At 30.6% G+C, this 17,498-nt stretch overlaps 1 protein-coding gene across 2 annotated transcripts in view; it reads left to right on the top strand.

Moving 5' to 3' along the window:
• Window positions 1-264: 264 nt before the first annotated feature.
• LOC106680847 (uncharacterized) overlaps window positions 265-17,498 on the top strand; it is a 198,046-nt gene continuing 180,812 nt past the window's right edge. Inside the window, exon 1 of one of the 2 annotated variants that reach the window (XM_014420828.3) lies at window positions 265-390. In XM_014420828.3, coding sequence (XP_014276314.1) covers window positions 357-390 — 34 coding nt within the window. In that variant the 5' untranslated portion in view covers window positions 265-356. Of the gene's footprint in view, window positions 391-11,518; window positions 11,735-17,498 lie in introns of those variants that run through there. The other variant, XM_014420831.3, reaches the window with a different exon arrangement.

Genomic DNA, 17,498 nt, shown 5'->3' with positions numbered 1-17,498 from the left:
CTAAAATGGTTATGACCCTCCGATTCATTAAACTATTAGTCAATGTATGTGAATATTACATTTAATCTTCTAATTTTTATATCAGTATTTGAATTACATAAAGCTGCTCTGCGACGTCTATGGGAAGATAGCACTCTTTTCTTGACGTCCCACACGGGCGTCCAGCCCTCTCTACTCTCCGGCCGCTTCGGCACCTTGGACTACCCTCCGAACCCCGAAGACCCCACCCCGAAGTGGAGGAGCCAGTGGGAAAGTGGTGGGGCACTCGGGCCCTCGGCAGTGGGTAGCCTCGCAGCATGCGGTCACCATGTCGGCAGGTGTGCGACCAGTCTCAGCATCTTCTGTACTCGTGAGGCATGCCGCTCTTCATCGGAGGGACATCGCACAACCGTGAGTCCACTCAAAACATAATAGGCATAAACCACCTTATCTCGGCTTATATATCGAATGTAAGCGCGGGATATATATCATAGTAAGGGATCTTGTTGCGAATCCTAGATTATCCAAGAAGTGATTGAATTAGGAAAGCCTTATCATTTAGCCCACAATCTGATAATATATTTAATTTAAAAAGTAATTACATTATATTTGTGTATTATCCATTTAATTCATTGGATGAAGAGGATTATTTAAATTAAAACTGTACGTAATCCGACAGGTAACAGCATATACTACGGCATATCTTATATAAGAAGATTAGATGTTATTTACTAAAGTCGTAAAGATTCTTAATAACTCCCATAAAAAATGCAGCAAGCTTTTAAATCAGACATTTAATTTTATAGTGAGTTTTTAATTATTACTTCTTAATAATTTTATTAGGTCATTTTTAAAATTTCTTTAAAATCATTATCTAATATAAAATTTCTATTTTCTCTAAATTAATTAATAAATTAATATATTTCAAGTACATAAATGCAGGAATTTGTAATTAATTAGTAATAAGGAGCTGAATATTATTAACCAATGGTGTGATAAATTATTCAATCTAATACCCCTCGACTAGGTTACTATTTTATGGTGGAATGGTTCAACTGAATCAATTAAATTCAAGCCAAAAACAATAAGTAAAATAGATTTTTTTACATTTGTTATCAAACAGAAAAAACACATATCTTATGCATCTTGACAGTCCAAAACGAAAATGGCGTATCAGAAATTTTCTAAAGTATAGTATTTGAATTATCTTTGGACAAGAAAGGTATTGCTATTTAGAATATGAATCGATTAATACTATGTACTATACGTAACATACAACGTTTATTTGGCTTTGAGAAGAGAAAATAAATTTAAAAAAAAAATACAATGACACGTAAATACGCCACTTTGTCTTTAGTCTCACGATACTTATTAACTTGAGGAATATTTTCAAACATTTATATTACTTCCTATATCCGTCACGGTCTTGAAAAACTATAAATTAATTCCTTTATTTTATGTTGTGAATCTAAGTTTCAAGATTTCAATCCCTTATTTCATTAGTTATGCAATATTTTAGTTTTAAGATAAAATAATTATTCTATTCAAAGTAAAAACTTGAATTATTATATTATTCAATTTAAATACTATTAATATGAACAGTTTTATATTTTAATTATTAACATTATTACTTTGAAAAAAAATCATATAAAGTCCCAAATAGGGAACCTATTGAAAATTACATAAGATTTAATAAAGAATAATTGTAAAGTCAAATTGACTACTTGAATCTAAAAATGACTTACACCATCGAGCAAGTCAATGAATCCGATTTTTGAAGAGCCATACAATCGGCAAAATATTGAGGTTGTGACTTAGTTCACTTTTCCTTTCAACAATTCAACGCTTCTAGATTTCTATTTGTCCAAAATTGTTGAAATTTTACTTGTCCCACTCTGATTTTATCAACCTGAATTTATAAATTTGATAATAATTAATTAATTAATAAATTCTTTTAATTTCAATTTTAGTAAATATTGAACTCGTATTTTACAAATTTTCTATTTAAATGTGTTAGAAATCTTATATTTCACGTACTCTTCCACATATTTAAGAATGTTTTTGGCCAGACTGCAAACGTCCAAAGCAAAAAAATAAACCGGTCGTCAATTTGCCAATTCAGCCATCATTCACTCTAAATCATTGTACCTAGATCAAATAAAAGATATGGTTTGTTTATCGATATTTTTTATCAATTTATTTACATAAAAATCATTATTATTAAATTTATTATCATTATAAAAGCATGATAATTAAATAGTATAGTAAATTAATAAATTAAAGGCTAAATTTAATAGTTTTGTACAGAGTATGAACCAGCAAAATTATAAAGAAATAAAACAAAAATAATTAAGAAAAGTTATTTAAACTAATATCTTTTAAATCTTTACAAAGATCTTTAAATTTATAATAAAAATCTTTTAATCTAAATAAACATGTTTAAATAAAGTTTATCAATATTCAAAATATTACAAATAACAAAGGATTTGTTTGTTGTTTGATTGAGAGCACTTTCAATTTCTCGACACTGATGGTGTAAATTATGTCTAACACGAATATACAAATTAATTCAATACGATTTTTTCCTAAAAAAAATTTTAATTAAATTTGAATAGATAAAATAAAGTTATTCCTGAGGGTCACCTTTGGTAAATATTTCAGATATAAGAATTTATTGTTTTATAAATTAATTTATTTTCTTTTAACGAGGAATTGTAAATATCACATTGAAATATGTTATAAATAAAACATACTTAACTGCCAGTCTAAATTAAATATTAATGTTATGAAAAATACTATTTAAATATTATACAACAATTTAATGCATGCTGTGTTGAATTAATTTTCATATATTCAACCTATAAAAAAAATAATTTATTACGAACGAAAGAAGCCATTATTTCAAACTTATACTTAGTTAAATCAAAATCTTTACAGGATAACGAAAGAAAACATAAAAAAATAAAAGCAATCATAGAGAAATCGATAGCTTTTAGTGTTTGTTTGAATTCAAGTAAATTACGAAAATGCTGCAAATATTTATATACCTACTGGTTTTAATTTTTAAATGATTACTGGATCTTAAATAGACGAACTAAGTAAGGTAAGTAAAGACTGCTTAATCAAATAAATGATTAATTTTTGTGTCTATTTGAAATTATATTATATTCTAATAATGCATTGGAAAAGTATTAATGTTTATTTTGATTTATAAATGCACTAACATTTATAATAACATACAGATAAATACATTGTTGTTGTTGTTAGTTAGGGGTTTAGGGCGTAAAACCCACTAGTCATCAACGCCCATGTTTCATAATTTGTTTTCCTAAGTATTCAGATTTATCCATTATATATTTATAAGTTTTATTATTTTTTTAATTTTATTTTTTTGTTGCAATCGGAAAATTCTAAACTCTTTAAATTTAAGATGGGCTTATAAGAGATAAAGTTAATTAGTTTAAATCTTGTTTAATAAATCATTTTTTCTAAACTACTGATGCACCTGGTCCCACCCCTAACCTACTTAAACCCGAAGTGTAGAAAGGGCATTGCTGGAAGATGTGGCTGACTGAAATTGTCTTTAATTTGGTAGGTGGACTTCCATTCTACATGGCTTGCCAACTACATGATATTTCATTTTTCAATGGACGACTTCTTGGGATTAAAATGGTCGCGCCAAGAGCTGGAAGAGTGAGTGCTTGTTTCCAGCGATTTCCACATGACCTGGAACCCGTGTAAAGAAAGTTTCCCAGGTTTTCAACGCAAATTGATATAAGTGTGGATTTTTATGATAGTCGGATGCTAAGGGTTTTTAATGACAAAAAATTTGTGAGTTGAGCTGTTTGTGACAAAAGAGCTGTTAAATCATCGGATAGTATATTTATCATACTAGGAATTATCATCACATGTTATGTGAATTTGGGAGAGAGGGGAACATTCTATGAGGATAGAATTGCAAACTATCAATTACCTGATATAAAACACATTATGAAAAATAAAAAAGAGGGGTCTTGTTTTTACTTTTATGATATAAACAATAAAATATTTTTTGTACGCAGGTACAACAATGCTGTGGTGACTAAGGCTAGAAAAATTAGCTTATTGAAACTAATTACAGAAGTAAAACGGTTGCATAGAATAAGATAAAACGAAATATTTGTATCCCTAAATACAACCTCTTTTTAACATTGAGAAAACTCACGTTTTCTTTTTTAGTATCTAGACCACATACAAAAATGCATAATTATATTTTATAAATACATAAATACCTTGTATTGTTACATTAAACATAACGTCAGTTGAAGAAGAATTTTATCTATTTCTATTATGAACAATCATTTACTTTAATCATTCTATATATCCATTTATATACATCTTGTTTGTAGCCCTGATGAAGACTAGAAATTTTAGCCGAAACGTTGGCACTAATAAATAAGTTTTATACTTATTTGTGTTATTCTCTCACCGCACCCCACAATATCTTCTCACTAATATCACAGTTGAAAATTAATAATTTTAGTTTCTAAGATTTTTTTATGATTAACAATAAAACTTAGTTCCTCTATTTTAAACTTCAAACTAACTAAGTAATTGTCTAACTCGTTTTTGCCTCATAATATTTTAGCACTAGGCAGATTAATTAAAACATTAAAATCTGTAAGGAACACGTATGTCTAATTATTGCAATAAACTGGGATATTTCCGAAAATTGCTCCAAAAAAAAACTGGAAAATTCCATAAGAACGTGTTGGATTTTCCCTAGATATCGGCATATGTAAGATACTTATTTCAAGAGAATATTATTTGAATGCAATTATTATTTTAATATGCCTTTTGCTAGGGGAATTCCAGTAGCTCCAATGTTTTCAGTGAAATCCTCTAAAGTTTTAATAATTATATGGTTATTATTGTGTTTTGCAAGATATTCTATTTAAAGTATAATGCTATTATTCTTTCATCCATCTTAATTGCTTGGTTGCGTATCAGTTATGTGGTGTTGCGTGCTTTGATAATGAATCAAAATATCAAATAGCTTTCCTTGGAAATTATAGTTTCAGCGATTTTCTAAAATCCCAGGATCATAACAAATCATTTCATCTTTACGATTTCGTATTTACACCTATAAATTTATTACAATCAGCAGATGAACTGTACTATTCAGACAAGGCATGGGTTGGCATGAGGGAGACGGCACCCAGTGGTGCATCCTTCTAACGTTCAAGTAAATTATTTGATTACACTAGGAGGTCCCTTATCCATCTCCCCTTTAGCCTATGCCGAGTTACGTCAGAAATGTTATTTTTTGCCATTTTTCGTACAAATTTAATGAAATGTACAACATATTTTTTTTTTTAATATAAAAATAAATTATATGATTTTACATCATTAAGAACTAAATACATATAATAACAAATCAAACAAAGCATTAACAATTAATATGTATTCTAATGTCCACTTGAATTTATTCACTTTTTTTTTACTCCCAGAAAATAATTGATCGTAATGAATTAATATTATCTTACCATACCAATTTTCATTATGTACCAACGCGTGTTGAGAAAAATACTTAATTATCCATATTTAACCTTCCAATAGACGAGAGGAAATCATTTTCCACTTAAACATTCTATGAGCTTATATATGTCATACCACTCCTTTACTGACAACAATAGGGCATAGATTTTCACACGAGATTGCAAAAATTATAGCAGGATGTTCTTACTTAAGCTTTTAACACCTTGCCTGTTTGTTGCCACTTTACATCATGTTACCAAGCAGTCGATCATCCCAGCACATGCATTGTCAATTAACAGAAAGTAACATGTTGTACTACCACCCAATATCAAACAAAGTCCCTGCTAATTCAGCCAATATCCAGATACCCATGGTAAGATCGAGGGCTGTGAGTTCCGTTACAATAAGTTACTGCACCTTTTGTCAATCCAAGGAAAATCGTGTGCAATACTGATCCCCTGTGGGAGTCACATTTCAAAGGCACATTGTTTATTGTCCACGCCGATGGTTAGTACCGGCATAAAACATTTTGTGAGCGCGTGGTGTCCATTACGGGCAGTTAAACAGCTGTATTTAACTGGCAAAATATTATCGGTTGGATTGTACTTTAATGTCACCCATTAGCGTCCTTGGCATATTCGGTTTATTGGTCGTAAGGGTGGGTATTATGTGAGAGTGCATTGCTATTGCATTAATATTGGCTTCCCGACAAAGAGAGAAACTTACGCGCAAGTCTGGCAGGCAACGACTAAACCGTAAAAATTTGTAACATGAAAAAAAATTATAAGAAAACGAGTGGATAGTAAAAAGTAAAACGAGAAATTCATACAAGGAATGAAAAATGAAAAAGAAACAAAACAAAAAGTCTATATCAGACTACGGTAGCCCAATGCGTTACAACTGTTTTAAAGTTTCTACTCACTTCACAACACTGATTCGACCAAAAAATCACTTTTTATTAATTCCTTAGACTGCTAATCAAAATCTCTCTTGGTCCCAGGACTCGTGTGTCCTTGATTCGTAGTACGACACCAACACTTAATTGAAGAATGAATCATTCCAGCTGATTTCAATCAGCACAAAATCCTCTAGTTTTACAAAAGTAATTTATGATTTTTTTAGGATTTTATATAATGGTTCATCATTCAATGGTCCTCATATACCTGAAACTATGACTGGCAAAGAACTAGTAATTATTATAAATATAATAATTCTGACTAGTAATTAAGTATTATTACGCAAAAAAGGATGAATTAACGGGAGAATTTAGAAGATTACACAACGCTGAATTATGGGACCTACACTCGGTAAATATAATTCAAGTTATAGCATTGCGACGTATAAGATGGGCATGTAAGGTTGTAGGGGTTAGTAACGATCGGATCCCTAAAATGGTAATAAACACTGAACCAACGGGTAAACGTCCGAGGGAAAGATCGAAACGTAGATGGGAGGATTGTGTTAAAAAAGATTCAGTGGAATTGGGTTTGGAGGGGCATCACTGGAAGGATGTATGCAGAGAGCGTTTGGTGGTATCGGCATCGAACCTTCGGGTTCATTAAGCCTTTATTATTGTCATTATTAATTAAGTATTGTTACATTACAGTAATAAAAAATTGAGATGAAGTAACACCATTTTTTTGTTTGTTTTTTTTACTGGGCTCTTGGATCATTACAGTTATTAGATATGTAGACAACTAAGTAACAAAACAATAGTAAATAATGTTTCAACTTAATAATCGAAATCTGGATTCTGTACATTTTATTGTTTAATAAATAGTTAAAACTTTTTTTTCCATATAGGACATGTCTATGAAAACAATAAAATCTCGTTACATTATAGTTGTTTCATAATTTCCTGAGCCTCAGGATCGTATACGCACATTTTATTTAACTTCTGAAATAGTTAGGCTCAGATAGAACCACAACTCACAAGTCTTCCCAAAATCAGGTATAATCTTCATTACTAAAAATATTTAAAATATTCAAAAGCTTGAAAACACACAATTTTGTGCTTAATTTATTTTAAGTGAGATTGTTCCTTGTCTATGAATTTTCCCTGAGTAGTCAAATAGTCATAATTCTTACCATCGACCGAATACTAACCAGACAACAGAGCTATTAGTTATTATTTTCTCGAAAGTTTCAAGAAAATAAACATTTATTAGAAAAAAAAAAAGTGAAATTTACTTATGTTTACTATTCAGGAGCCGTTCTGAAACGTAACATATGAATCCTATCATATAAACTATTTTATTATCAGTATATTTTTACTATAAAAAGAATACCATATACAAAGTGATTCCTCTAAAAAAAAACAAATAATTTTTTAACAATCGACTGTTTAAACATTTTGGCATCCCAATGATCGGCAAGTTATAGAAGTAGATAACATGAAATATGCTTGACACCGAGCTTCATTGAATACGTTTTTTGTTCAACTAACAACAGGCGAGTTCTTTTAGCGGTGGATACTACATTCATTTTTATTATTATTCCATTCTTATCTATTTTTTCCTCAAATAAGGAAATTAGTGACTGAGAACAGTTGTGTAGGGATATGTAGACTAAACAGTTGAATATGAATAAAAATAAAAAAACTCTGTTTTCTCCGATTGAAAATTATATTATTATTTTCTAAAATAGAATATTTCATTGTTAATCGGATATTGACATATTTAATGTAGATTTTTTTTTTTTAATTTATTTATTGATATTTACAACTGTACATAAATAAATCAAGTAAATTTCAGGAAATCGTAATGGTATGGTACAAGCATGTAGATAAACTACCCAATGTTAGCACTCTAAAAACATTTTTACAATATAAGGTCTCAAGGCCATCTTCTTTTCAGACGCCTCGGAGGATTGTCCGGAATAAAAGAGGAATCAAGATTAGAAGCTAATGGGTTTGAGTGGTTAGGGAGTTTGTAATGGAAGGATTGATATCTGGTTCGGGCTAGATCGGTTACAAAGAGAACATTAAGGTCTTTGTGGATGATTTTATTTGTGACAAAGTAGGGAGCATTTAGGATTTTACGAATGATTTTGGATTGTAAGGATTGGATACGAGAGGAATTCGAAGGGTTAGTGGAGCCCCAGAGCTCAACGCCGTATGTCCAGATAGGCCTTATAATTGTCATGTAAATCAGTCTTTATGTTAGTCTTTAATCAGTCTTGTAATGAATTGGAAGTTTAGACCGTTTGTCTAGTAAGTGCTGTAATAGTCGAAATCGACGTGCAGTTTCCTATCTTTTCGTGTGTGAGGATTAATGTAGATTTTGAATCAGATTATTGCCGATTTCTCTCATCAGTTACCCACAAGACTACAGATTCGCTGTTTAATAAGTTTAAAGTTCTTGTTAATTGAATTACATCATAAGCTGAAATTTGCCTTTTGCTTTTAAAAGGAAATTAATTAATAAAATATATTATTTTGACATTAACCTAAACAAAATTTACATACTGAAAAAAACTATGATACTTCATACTTCTGGTAATGGTAATCGAATCCAGTAGTAGCCTGGTAATTATTTATTCTGTTACTATAGTCGTGAGTCAACCCTGTGGATTTGGGGAGTCTTTCAGGACCATCCAACCTCTGTAAAGTGGCGTAATTGGAGAAAAATGTCATGGACAAAACACCACCATGGACAAAATAAACCTTGACCTAGGAACAGTACTTCCTAATAACAGTACTGAACTCCTGACCCTTCATGGATTTTAGTGGTCCAAATTTTCAATGATAGTACTTTTTAATTAATATATGTAGATATTTAATGTATTTAGGATATTAAACCCGATTAATAGATTAAATTACTAAAGATAGTTCTTAAGTTTGCGAAATTAAATTTGCACACACATGTACATATATAAAAAAATTATATATACAGGGTGTTTCACGGTTAACTATCTAAACTGGAAGTGTGAATAAGTAAAACATTTCCTCTGGAGGTATTTCCTTTAACGTTTATTTTAGGAGATATTCACGTCTAAAGATTTGCATTGTTATGAATTATGTAGATTATAATGAATAAATTAATGTATTCCGAATACATTATTAAGGACATTCATGATAAGTGTTTTTAAAAGTAATTAAGAGAATAAGAAGACAGACTTGGCATCTTTCTTATACTGCAGCAGTGGCAATAGATAAGTGTTACGCAAGTTTCAATCAATCTTTTTGTTAATAAGTTCATTAACTGAGCTTGCAGTAGAATTTTTATTTCCTAATATTACAAACAAAAAATTTTTAAAGTAAAGTATGTTTATACATCATAATTACTGATAACTAAAATAGGTCTTCTAAAAAATCATCAAGTTGGAAAGACCGTGTCTGGACAGGACAAGAACATGAAATATCGATGGGTTTAACAAATGTTCTATACAAAATATATATTCAGATCCAGTTTTATAATCCAATTAAAATATTTTCACAGCTTGGTCCCAAACCATATATGGGAAGCCTGATGTTTTGGACAATACAGCCCGTCTGTACGATTAATCCATATATTTCAATTGTATTCATTCGTGAATAGCTTCGCTGTTCATTATATTCGTTATAGTTTAATTAAATACTATTTGACTTATTACTAAAATTAAAAAAAAAAAAGAACTTCTAAGAAAAATGTTTACTTATGAACAATATATGACTAATTATTTCATTAAATAAATTTGAAATTTAAAACATTGACCCTATAAAACTATTTTTATGAAAATTCAGAACTGGATTAAATTTGGGAAAACTAAATAATAACAAATCCCATACATGTAACATTTACACTCCATCTTGGTATATGTCCTCCAGTGTACATAAACAGATTCCGTAAACTAATTAAGATCTGGGACTTACTTTCGATAGAATGATGACATGGAGTCCTCATGTGTAGCAGACGCGATTACGTTAAGAAGTGAACAACAATAATACCTAAGAACGTTCCAGAGGAACGTAGATTAGGCTCTGTGTTTTAAAGTACAAAAAATGAACCGTTTTTGAAATAGCATATGAATTGGGCCTCACCTTCCACAATATCATGGTAGCCGTGGGATACTAATGCAATAATTGAGCGAATGGCTCAGCCGATTTTTATTTTGGATTGCACTAATTATTAATCAATGGAACTCAAATCCTAAAAATAATTACTTTAGATGTGTTTAGTCAGTCAGTTTGCGCTAAAATAACAATATTTTGAGCTTAAACAGCTCATAGGTTTTCTTGTTTGAATTACACAGGGATTTAAACGAATGTTTCTGAATAGGTAACTTTTTTTGAGCAGATTTAAAATTTTCATGTCTCAAATTAGTCTGGTATTCAGGATTATTATAAGTTTAAAAATAACTGAATCATAGCTGTAAAACTGAAGTAATATATTCCAATAGGATAACGTTATTACTTATTACGTAAACTGTTACTTAACATAAAGATAGTTATTATAAAGTACACAGCTTTACCAACTGAATGCGTCCAATAAACTTTCTTGATATTATATTAAAACAAAATTAAATCTGCACCGCTACAACCTATGACAGGTTAAGGGTGCAATACTTAATAAGGAAATACCATTACTAGAACAACGGTTGTGCAAGGAGGTGATTTGGCAAGAATCACGTTGAACAGCAAGATTTTTACCTAATTGAGGGTATCCTATTTATTAGGTTGGGTGTTGACCCGAACCCACAGGGCTGACTCACGGTTACAGTGAAACAGTAAATAATTATCTATAACAGCCGAATTCTAATCGGCTACCCAATCCCGATAAAATTATATTGTTTATATGAATGTACATGATAACACTTGTAGTTCATATAAATTAATATGAAAAAGAAGGAAACATCTAGGCGAGAGTCTTCGTAAGGGTAAACCACTCTATGTTAATATCGTAATGGATTTTTATAAAAATAAAATCTATCATGTAGTTTTTATTACAGGTGTTTAAGTGCTTATATACACATTGTGTATCCATGGCGACAAAATACCGATTAACCGTCAAACACTTGTAGATGCCTAAGTACGTTAAAAGTGAAACATAGCATGGAGTAAAACATAAACTATTGATTAGAATACTATAACTACTCGGTTTTTGATAAGTTTATGTTTAATATTCGATTATTAGTTTAAAATAGTTTAGAGCATACAGTGTAACATTTTTGGGTTAGTTACGGAACGAAAATTCAGTAGCTCGTTTATGTGTTTTCGGTTGTGTTGTGTATTTCAGAAGTGATGTCCAAATGGCCTTGAGTAAGTTATTTTTTATTTTATTAATTATGACTTCCAACAGTACCATTAAAAAAAAAAGTATGGATCAATAATATACTTAGGAATTGAAAAGAAAAAAGGCTTTTGTAGAACCAAAATAAAATAGTACGTAGCCATGAATAGCTGTGGTGTAAATAATCGCAAATAAAATATATTGGCATTTACGCCACCTCTAAAGCGACATAACATTTATTAAAAATTTTCGACGCACATTACCGAAACAAACTACAGGTTCCTCGAGGGGATTTATACCGTCGATATTTGTACAAGATTGTCATAAATCAGTTTTGAAAGGTTTCTCTTAATTGACCAATTCTCTATGTTAAATATGTCCCGGATACGCAACTTAAATCACTGTTATTTTGTCACTCAACTGTTGTTTATTTTTAACTGAATCATTATCACATTGTAACATAATGGCGTCTAAAAGATTGGTTATTAGCTATTAAGAGATAATTTTAATACCCCTATTTATATTATCCCGATGAATGTGGTAAGAGTGTGTTATAAAATCTTTATTAAGTTCACAAATTAACGTATTCGTAGTCGAAGTCTTTTACTAAATTCTTGATTCAGTGAAGTGTAGTTAACAGTTATAAATCTGATAACCATCATTTCATCTGTTCATTTATCAGTAGTCAAACCTCAAAACCTGGTTCTAGGAGATTTAGGGGTTATAAAATGGATATAAAATACATCTCCATTCTCATCAATGCAGGAAAAACTATTATTACAGTAAATTTTTTTATTGTTATTAAAATAAATGTATTATTATTACAATAAATTACTAATAAATTATTTTTTGTACTTGTTAATTTTAGTATCACCACTTTTTATAAATTAAATTATTTAATAAAAACACACGTATTATGTACAAAATCTAAATTTTATTAATTTCTAATCAAAAATCGTTTAGATTGACTCAAATTTGTGATAATATATTTTTTTCTTTAAATTAAGTGCGCCACATGAATTCTGCTAAATAAGATGCTGGTAAATTCGGATTTGTTCCTTTTCTTCTGTCCCCATTTTGTTTTATTCCTGTAATCTACCGATTTTTTGCGTATCCATATGTCTTTGGATCAACAATGTGATATTAATGCTTTACATTTTGATGTTTGATGCCCATTCTGCATAAATTAATGTATCCTTTTCGTAAATCTGATACAACTGCACTACTCGGATTTATTCTGAATTAGATTACTACTGACAATCTGAATTCTGCTCTGCCCTTAACTCATTCCAAAAAGCATTCATTGGTTTCTCGGCAAATCCATCCGAAAACCAATTGTTGAGGGAGGAAACGTACTAATTTATACTTTCTTTTCGTAAACAAACGTTCGTCTATTACGACTTTCCCATATAAACACTTCACATAGGTAATTACTTCAATTAATCGTGGTGAGCTGAGACATTTCTAAATGTTTCGAACACTATCTCATACCTGTTAATGCTGACACAATGAATAAATAAAGTGTACTGCAGTTTCTAAACTTACTTTGGAATCAGCAAAACCACGTTTCAGTGCCTTATTCCGTTGCTTTTCCGACAACTTCCTTTGTAGCATCTCCAATATATTTTTTCACCAAAACAAAAGTTTACTTCATGGTCGTATAAATACAGCTCCAATTTTTGTAAAAGTTCTTTATCCTACAGGAACATAATGGCCGTTTTCTCATCAGTAAAATGCTTTTTAATGTGTACATTATGAGGTTAATTTTTAAAAGAACATCAGTAGTTGTCGATAACAAAGCAATATGTTAAAACATATGTTTTAATATTAGACCAATTTTTATTCTAGAGTGGCGATATAATAACAATAGCGCATTTTCTCCAAAAATACGGCAAAAATAATTAGTTTAATTAATAAGTAGTGGTTAATGTAAGAGTAGTAAGTATCTAAGTATTAGTATTATTGACAATGCAAATAAATGACCCATATTTTTAAAGGTTTTAACGCAAAATAACATTTAAAGTAATACCATTTGAAATTGTAGGTTGTCCCATTTCTTGTAGAGGAGAGAAATGCATTATTCATTCATGCTGCCCAAATACATCGGGTTGCTACATTACACAGCATACTGATCAATCCGTGATCGGACATATATAAATTACACACTTTTATATGATATCATATATAATAGAATATAACAGAAAGATAAGATTTTTTTTCCACAGTTTTCTTTTACAATTAATACCAATCTACACACTAAATACAAGTTTTTTCAATTTATTCCTTTTTTTTTCTTTCCCTTCCATTTCACAACGCTTATTTCATTTGATCAACAAATTCCCCTATATAACAAATATTAGAATATTAAAAATAATAAAGTAATAAATAAAACAACAAATAAGATATGTGATGCATGCATGCCATCCCTCCTCTGGATAACTCCCATACTCATTAATTTCCATGCATGTGGTGATGGATGATTCCCAGGTAGTCAAGTATTATATTCTCTGTCATCCTAGCCACGACCTGAAGATCGACTGGGAAGCTCCTAGTTGTGCTGGGAATCGTTCCACGGGCTCCGAACCAGAGGCCTCTCTCGTTGAAGTCTCGTTCTCCGAAGCCCTCACGGAACTTCTCCTTGAGGGAAGGGATACATTTATCGTAGATTTCCTTCTTTTGCCTATCTACTTTATTTGCCTGGTCAAGGTCGTTATTTTCATATCTCACAGTTGGGTCTGAAAAGGGTCCCCTTCTTAGGAAAAGCAACTATATCCGCATATCTTGTGGATCCATCCGTATCCCTTGGGGTCTCTTTGAAACGGCGTACTTCAACGCCCTGCCACCTGCAATTAGCCCATTCCTTGAACGTATTTTCACGTAGCAACTGTCGTAGAACATTCACACTCCGGTGCCCCTGACCAACGGCACTCTTTCGGCACGTTCAGCAATCTCGGCTGAATAATCGAAAGTGGACTGGAACAGAGCATCTGGTACATTTGGCAGCCGCTGAGCAATGGACCAGTGTTGAAGGGGAGCCTCCCATTGGCAGCGGATCAAGCCTAGGCCTCGGCACCTCCTCGGAGCAAACAACATCGCCATGGAGGTGTTCGCAGGGAGCCCTATAATGGCTTTAACACTTCTGCGAATCATTGTGTCGATGCCATCCAGGATTTCAGGGCGTAGCTTTGTGAGGGGAGCAGTTTGGAGACGGTATGTAAGACCCGGGAACACTTATTGGTTGACAATGTTGACCTTATGCTCGGGCTTAAGCAAGCATGATGTGACGAGCTTATCCAGATTCTTATTCAACTTTGCCACCGAATCCTCGTTATAATAATATAATATCGTTATAATAATATTTAAACATAAATAGTATAAAGCCTTCATAATGGTTAAATTTTAAATATTTGCTACTCATTATTTCTTTATTACTCCAGAATTATCCCATTGACCATGTTCTATTATTGGGATTTGATTGTTAACTTGACAAAATGCTGAATTAAAAATTAAATTAAAAATATGTTTCGTAATTAAAATCATTTAAAAAACTAAAGATATATTTTAGAGGACAAAATGCAAAAATAACACTTCTAAATGTCTGAATGTATCTCAGTATCAACTTCATAACCCTGAAACTAATTTAGAAATGTTATGGTTTAAGTTTAGAGAAATGAAGAGTGGGCTTTCTTAGCGTTCTAGCTACGCCAATGGTTGTTTAAAAATGAAATACAATATACGCTTTTTGTAGGATATTTTACCTACTTTTTTTGTCTTTAAAAAAACTTAGTTTTTGAGTAATGAGCAAAAAACTTTAAACGTATACAAAATTTTGGTTCTTATCATATTTGGTTTTTGTAATTCAGCCTGCTAGTGAAGAGAAAATTAGGGTTTAGCAATCCAAAAAAGAAATATATGTAAAATCGTTAAGAAAAAACTTACACATATTTTTTCCTGAAAAAGCTCTGTTTAAATATTCGATCTCTGAGTTAAGTTAAGATGGTCAGTAAAAATATATCCATAACTGAAAATTAATTAACTTTAGTTTCGACATGAATTTCAGGCCTTCATCAGTGCTGAAAAAACAAAAAGAAGAATTGCCTTAAATTTGAGAAAAATAAAAATAATAAATAACAAACTTGGAACTATTAATAACAATAAATTAATTAGATAGAAGATGATACTAATAAAAGACAAAATATAATACTGTAGAGGTGAGAATTATACAAAACAAATTATAAAAAAAATTATTAATTTATTGTTATGTATATTTCCAAGTTTTCATTATTTTTCTCTGGGTATAAAAAACATATTTTTGTTTTTTATTTAATCTCGTTTTATTTGTTCATCCATGATAAAGACCTTAAATTCAGGTTGAAAATTTCGGCAAAAATAAATGTTTTACTTATCCCAGTATCTTTACTGACCGCACTCACACCACCATTTCCTCATAAATAAATAATGCTGTTGAATTCATTTTACCATTACATTTTCTCTAGAATACACCGTTTTTGGAGATAAGGGCAAAAGAAAAAAAATTCTGCTTCGTTAATTTATTAAATTGATTAAACCTTTATCAAATACGCTTCCGTCCTGATAGAACCTAACTTTAAAAATAATTTAAGATGTATGTTTAGGATATTATGCATCAGGTTCCTATACTATTATTTGAATATTTTCCTCACCGACGTAGCCATAAGTTCGTCCGCCCAATTGAATCAATGGTAAAGTAATACAAAAAAATATTATAAAAGCTTTGTTCAGTGCTCTCAATTCCAAAACTAGACATTAAAAGATCATATATTCCTCTATCATCCTATTGCATCCGTCACTTCTTGGATACTGGCCAAAGGTCTTTCTGGAACAAACGTAGGGATTTGAAATGCAGAGATGCACTGTTCAGAACACGCTAGTCGTAGATCACCCTATCCAAGCTAGAATTCTATTTGTTTTGTGATTCACAAAGTATTCAAAATGGTCGCTCCTAACTGCAACGGTTACCCAATTATTATAAAAAACATCAATTTACAAGAGAAAAAAAAAACAGTATTCTGTTATCTAACATTCCCTTAGAGACTCCATACGTAATACCAATGTTCAAACTACTCATGACTTCGTGAAAACAAAACAAATTAAACCATACTAATAAAATGTTATTAAAATTATGTCAATAAAAATCCTATACCAATATAATTAATTCTAAATTTTTCAAACTGCTTTAAAAAAAAGAAAAAAAAAGAAAAAAAAAAAAAAAAAAAAAGGACAGAGAATACGGAATGGTTGGAAACCACTGGGTTAAACCCTAATATGACATAGTTATAACAAATCAAGAAACAGTTACGCTAGAAAAGTAATCACGAGTACATATCTATATCATATACATTGATCCTAAGCAATAAATCATAGAAGTCCTCTTTCTAAATATGGACGCCCATAGATAGCCAACAATGGAATTAATCGGGGTTTAACCTCAATAGACTATATGGGATCCCAAAATTTGTCAATGAATATGGAACAGAAATGAAACATTGCCGATAATCCGTCATAATTGTCATTCAGAAATATTTTTTTAAATAATCAAATATATTTTGTAGAACAATAGAGAAAAGCATTATTCAAAAAAGTTATCCTGCCCAACTGTATTGGGTTACTAAATACAAAGAATACTTATAAGTATTAGGACAATTTTTAAAAAAATATTATAATGTATAGAAGTACAATACATTTAAAATATACTATATTAATATATTATTTTTTAAAAAAGTTTTTATTCTTTTATTTTTCTGTATATATTTT

Source organism: Halyomorpha halys, unplaced genomic scaffold (assembly GCF_000696795.3).
Source record: "Halyomorpha halys isolate HHAL.00 unplaced genomic scaffold, Hhal_1.1 Scaffold293.1, whole genome shotgun sequence".
Taxonomy (NCBI): domain Eukaryota; kingdom Metazoa; phylum Arthropoda; class Insecta; order Hemiptera; family Pentatomidae; genus Halyomorpha; species Halyomorpha halys.
This window is presented reverse-complemented; position numbering and strand designations above follow the sequence as displayed.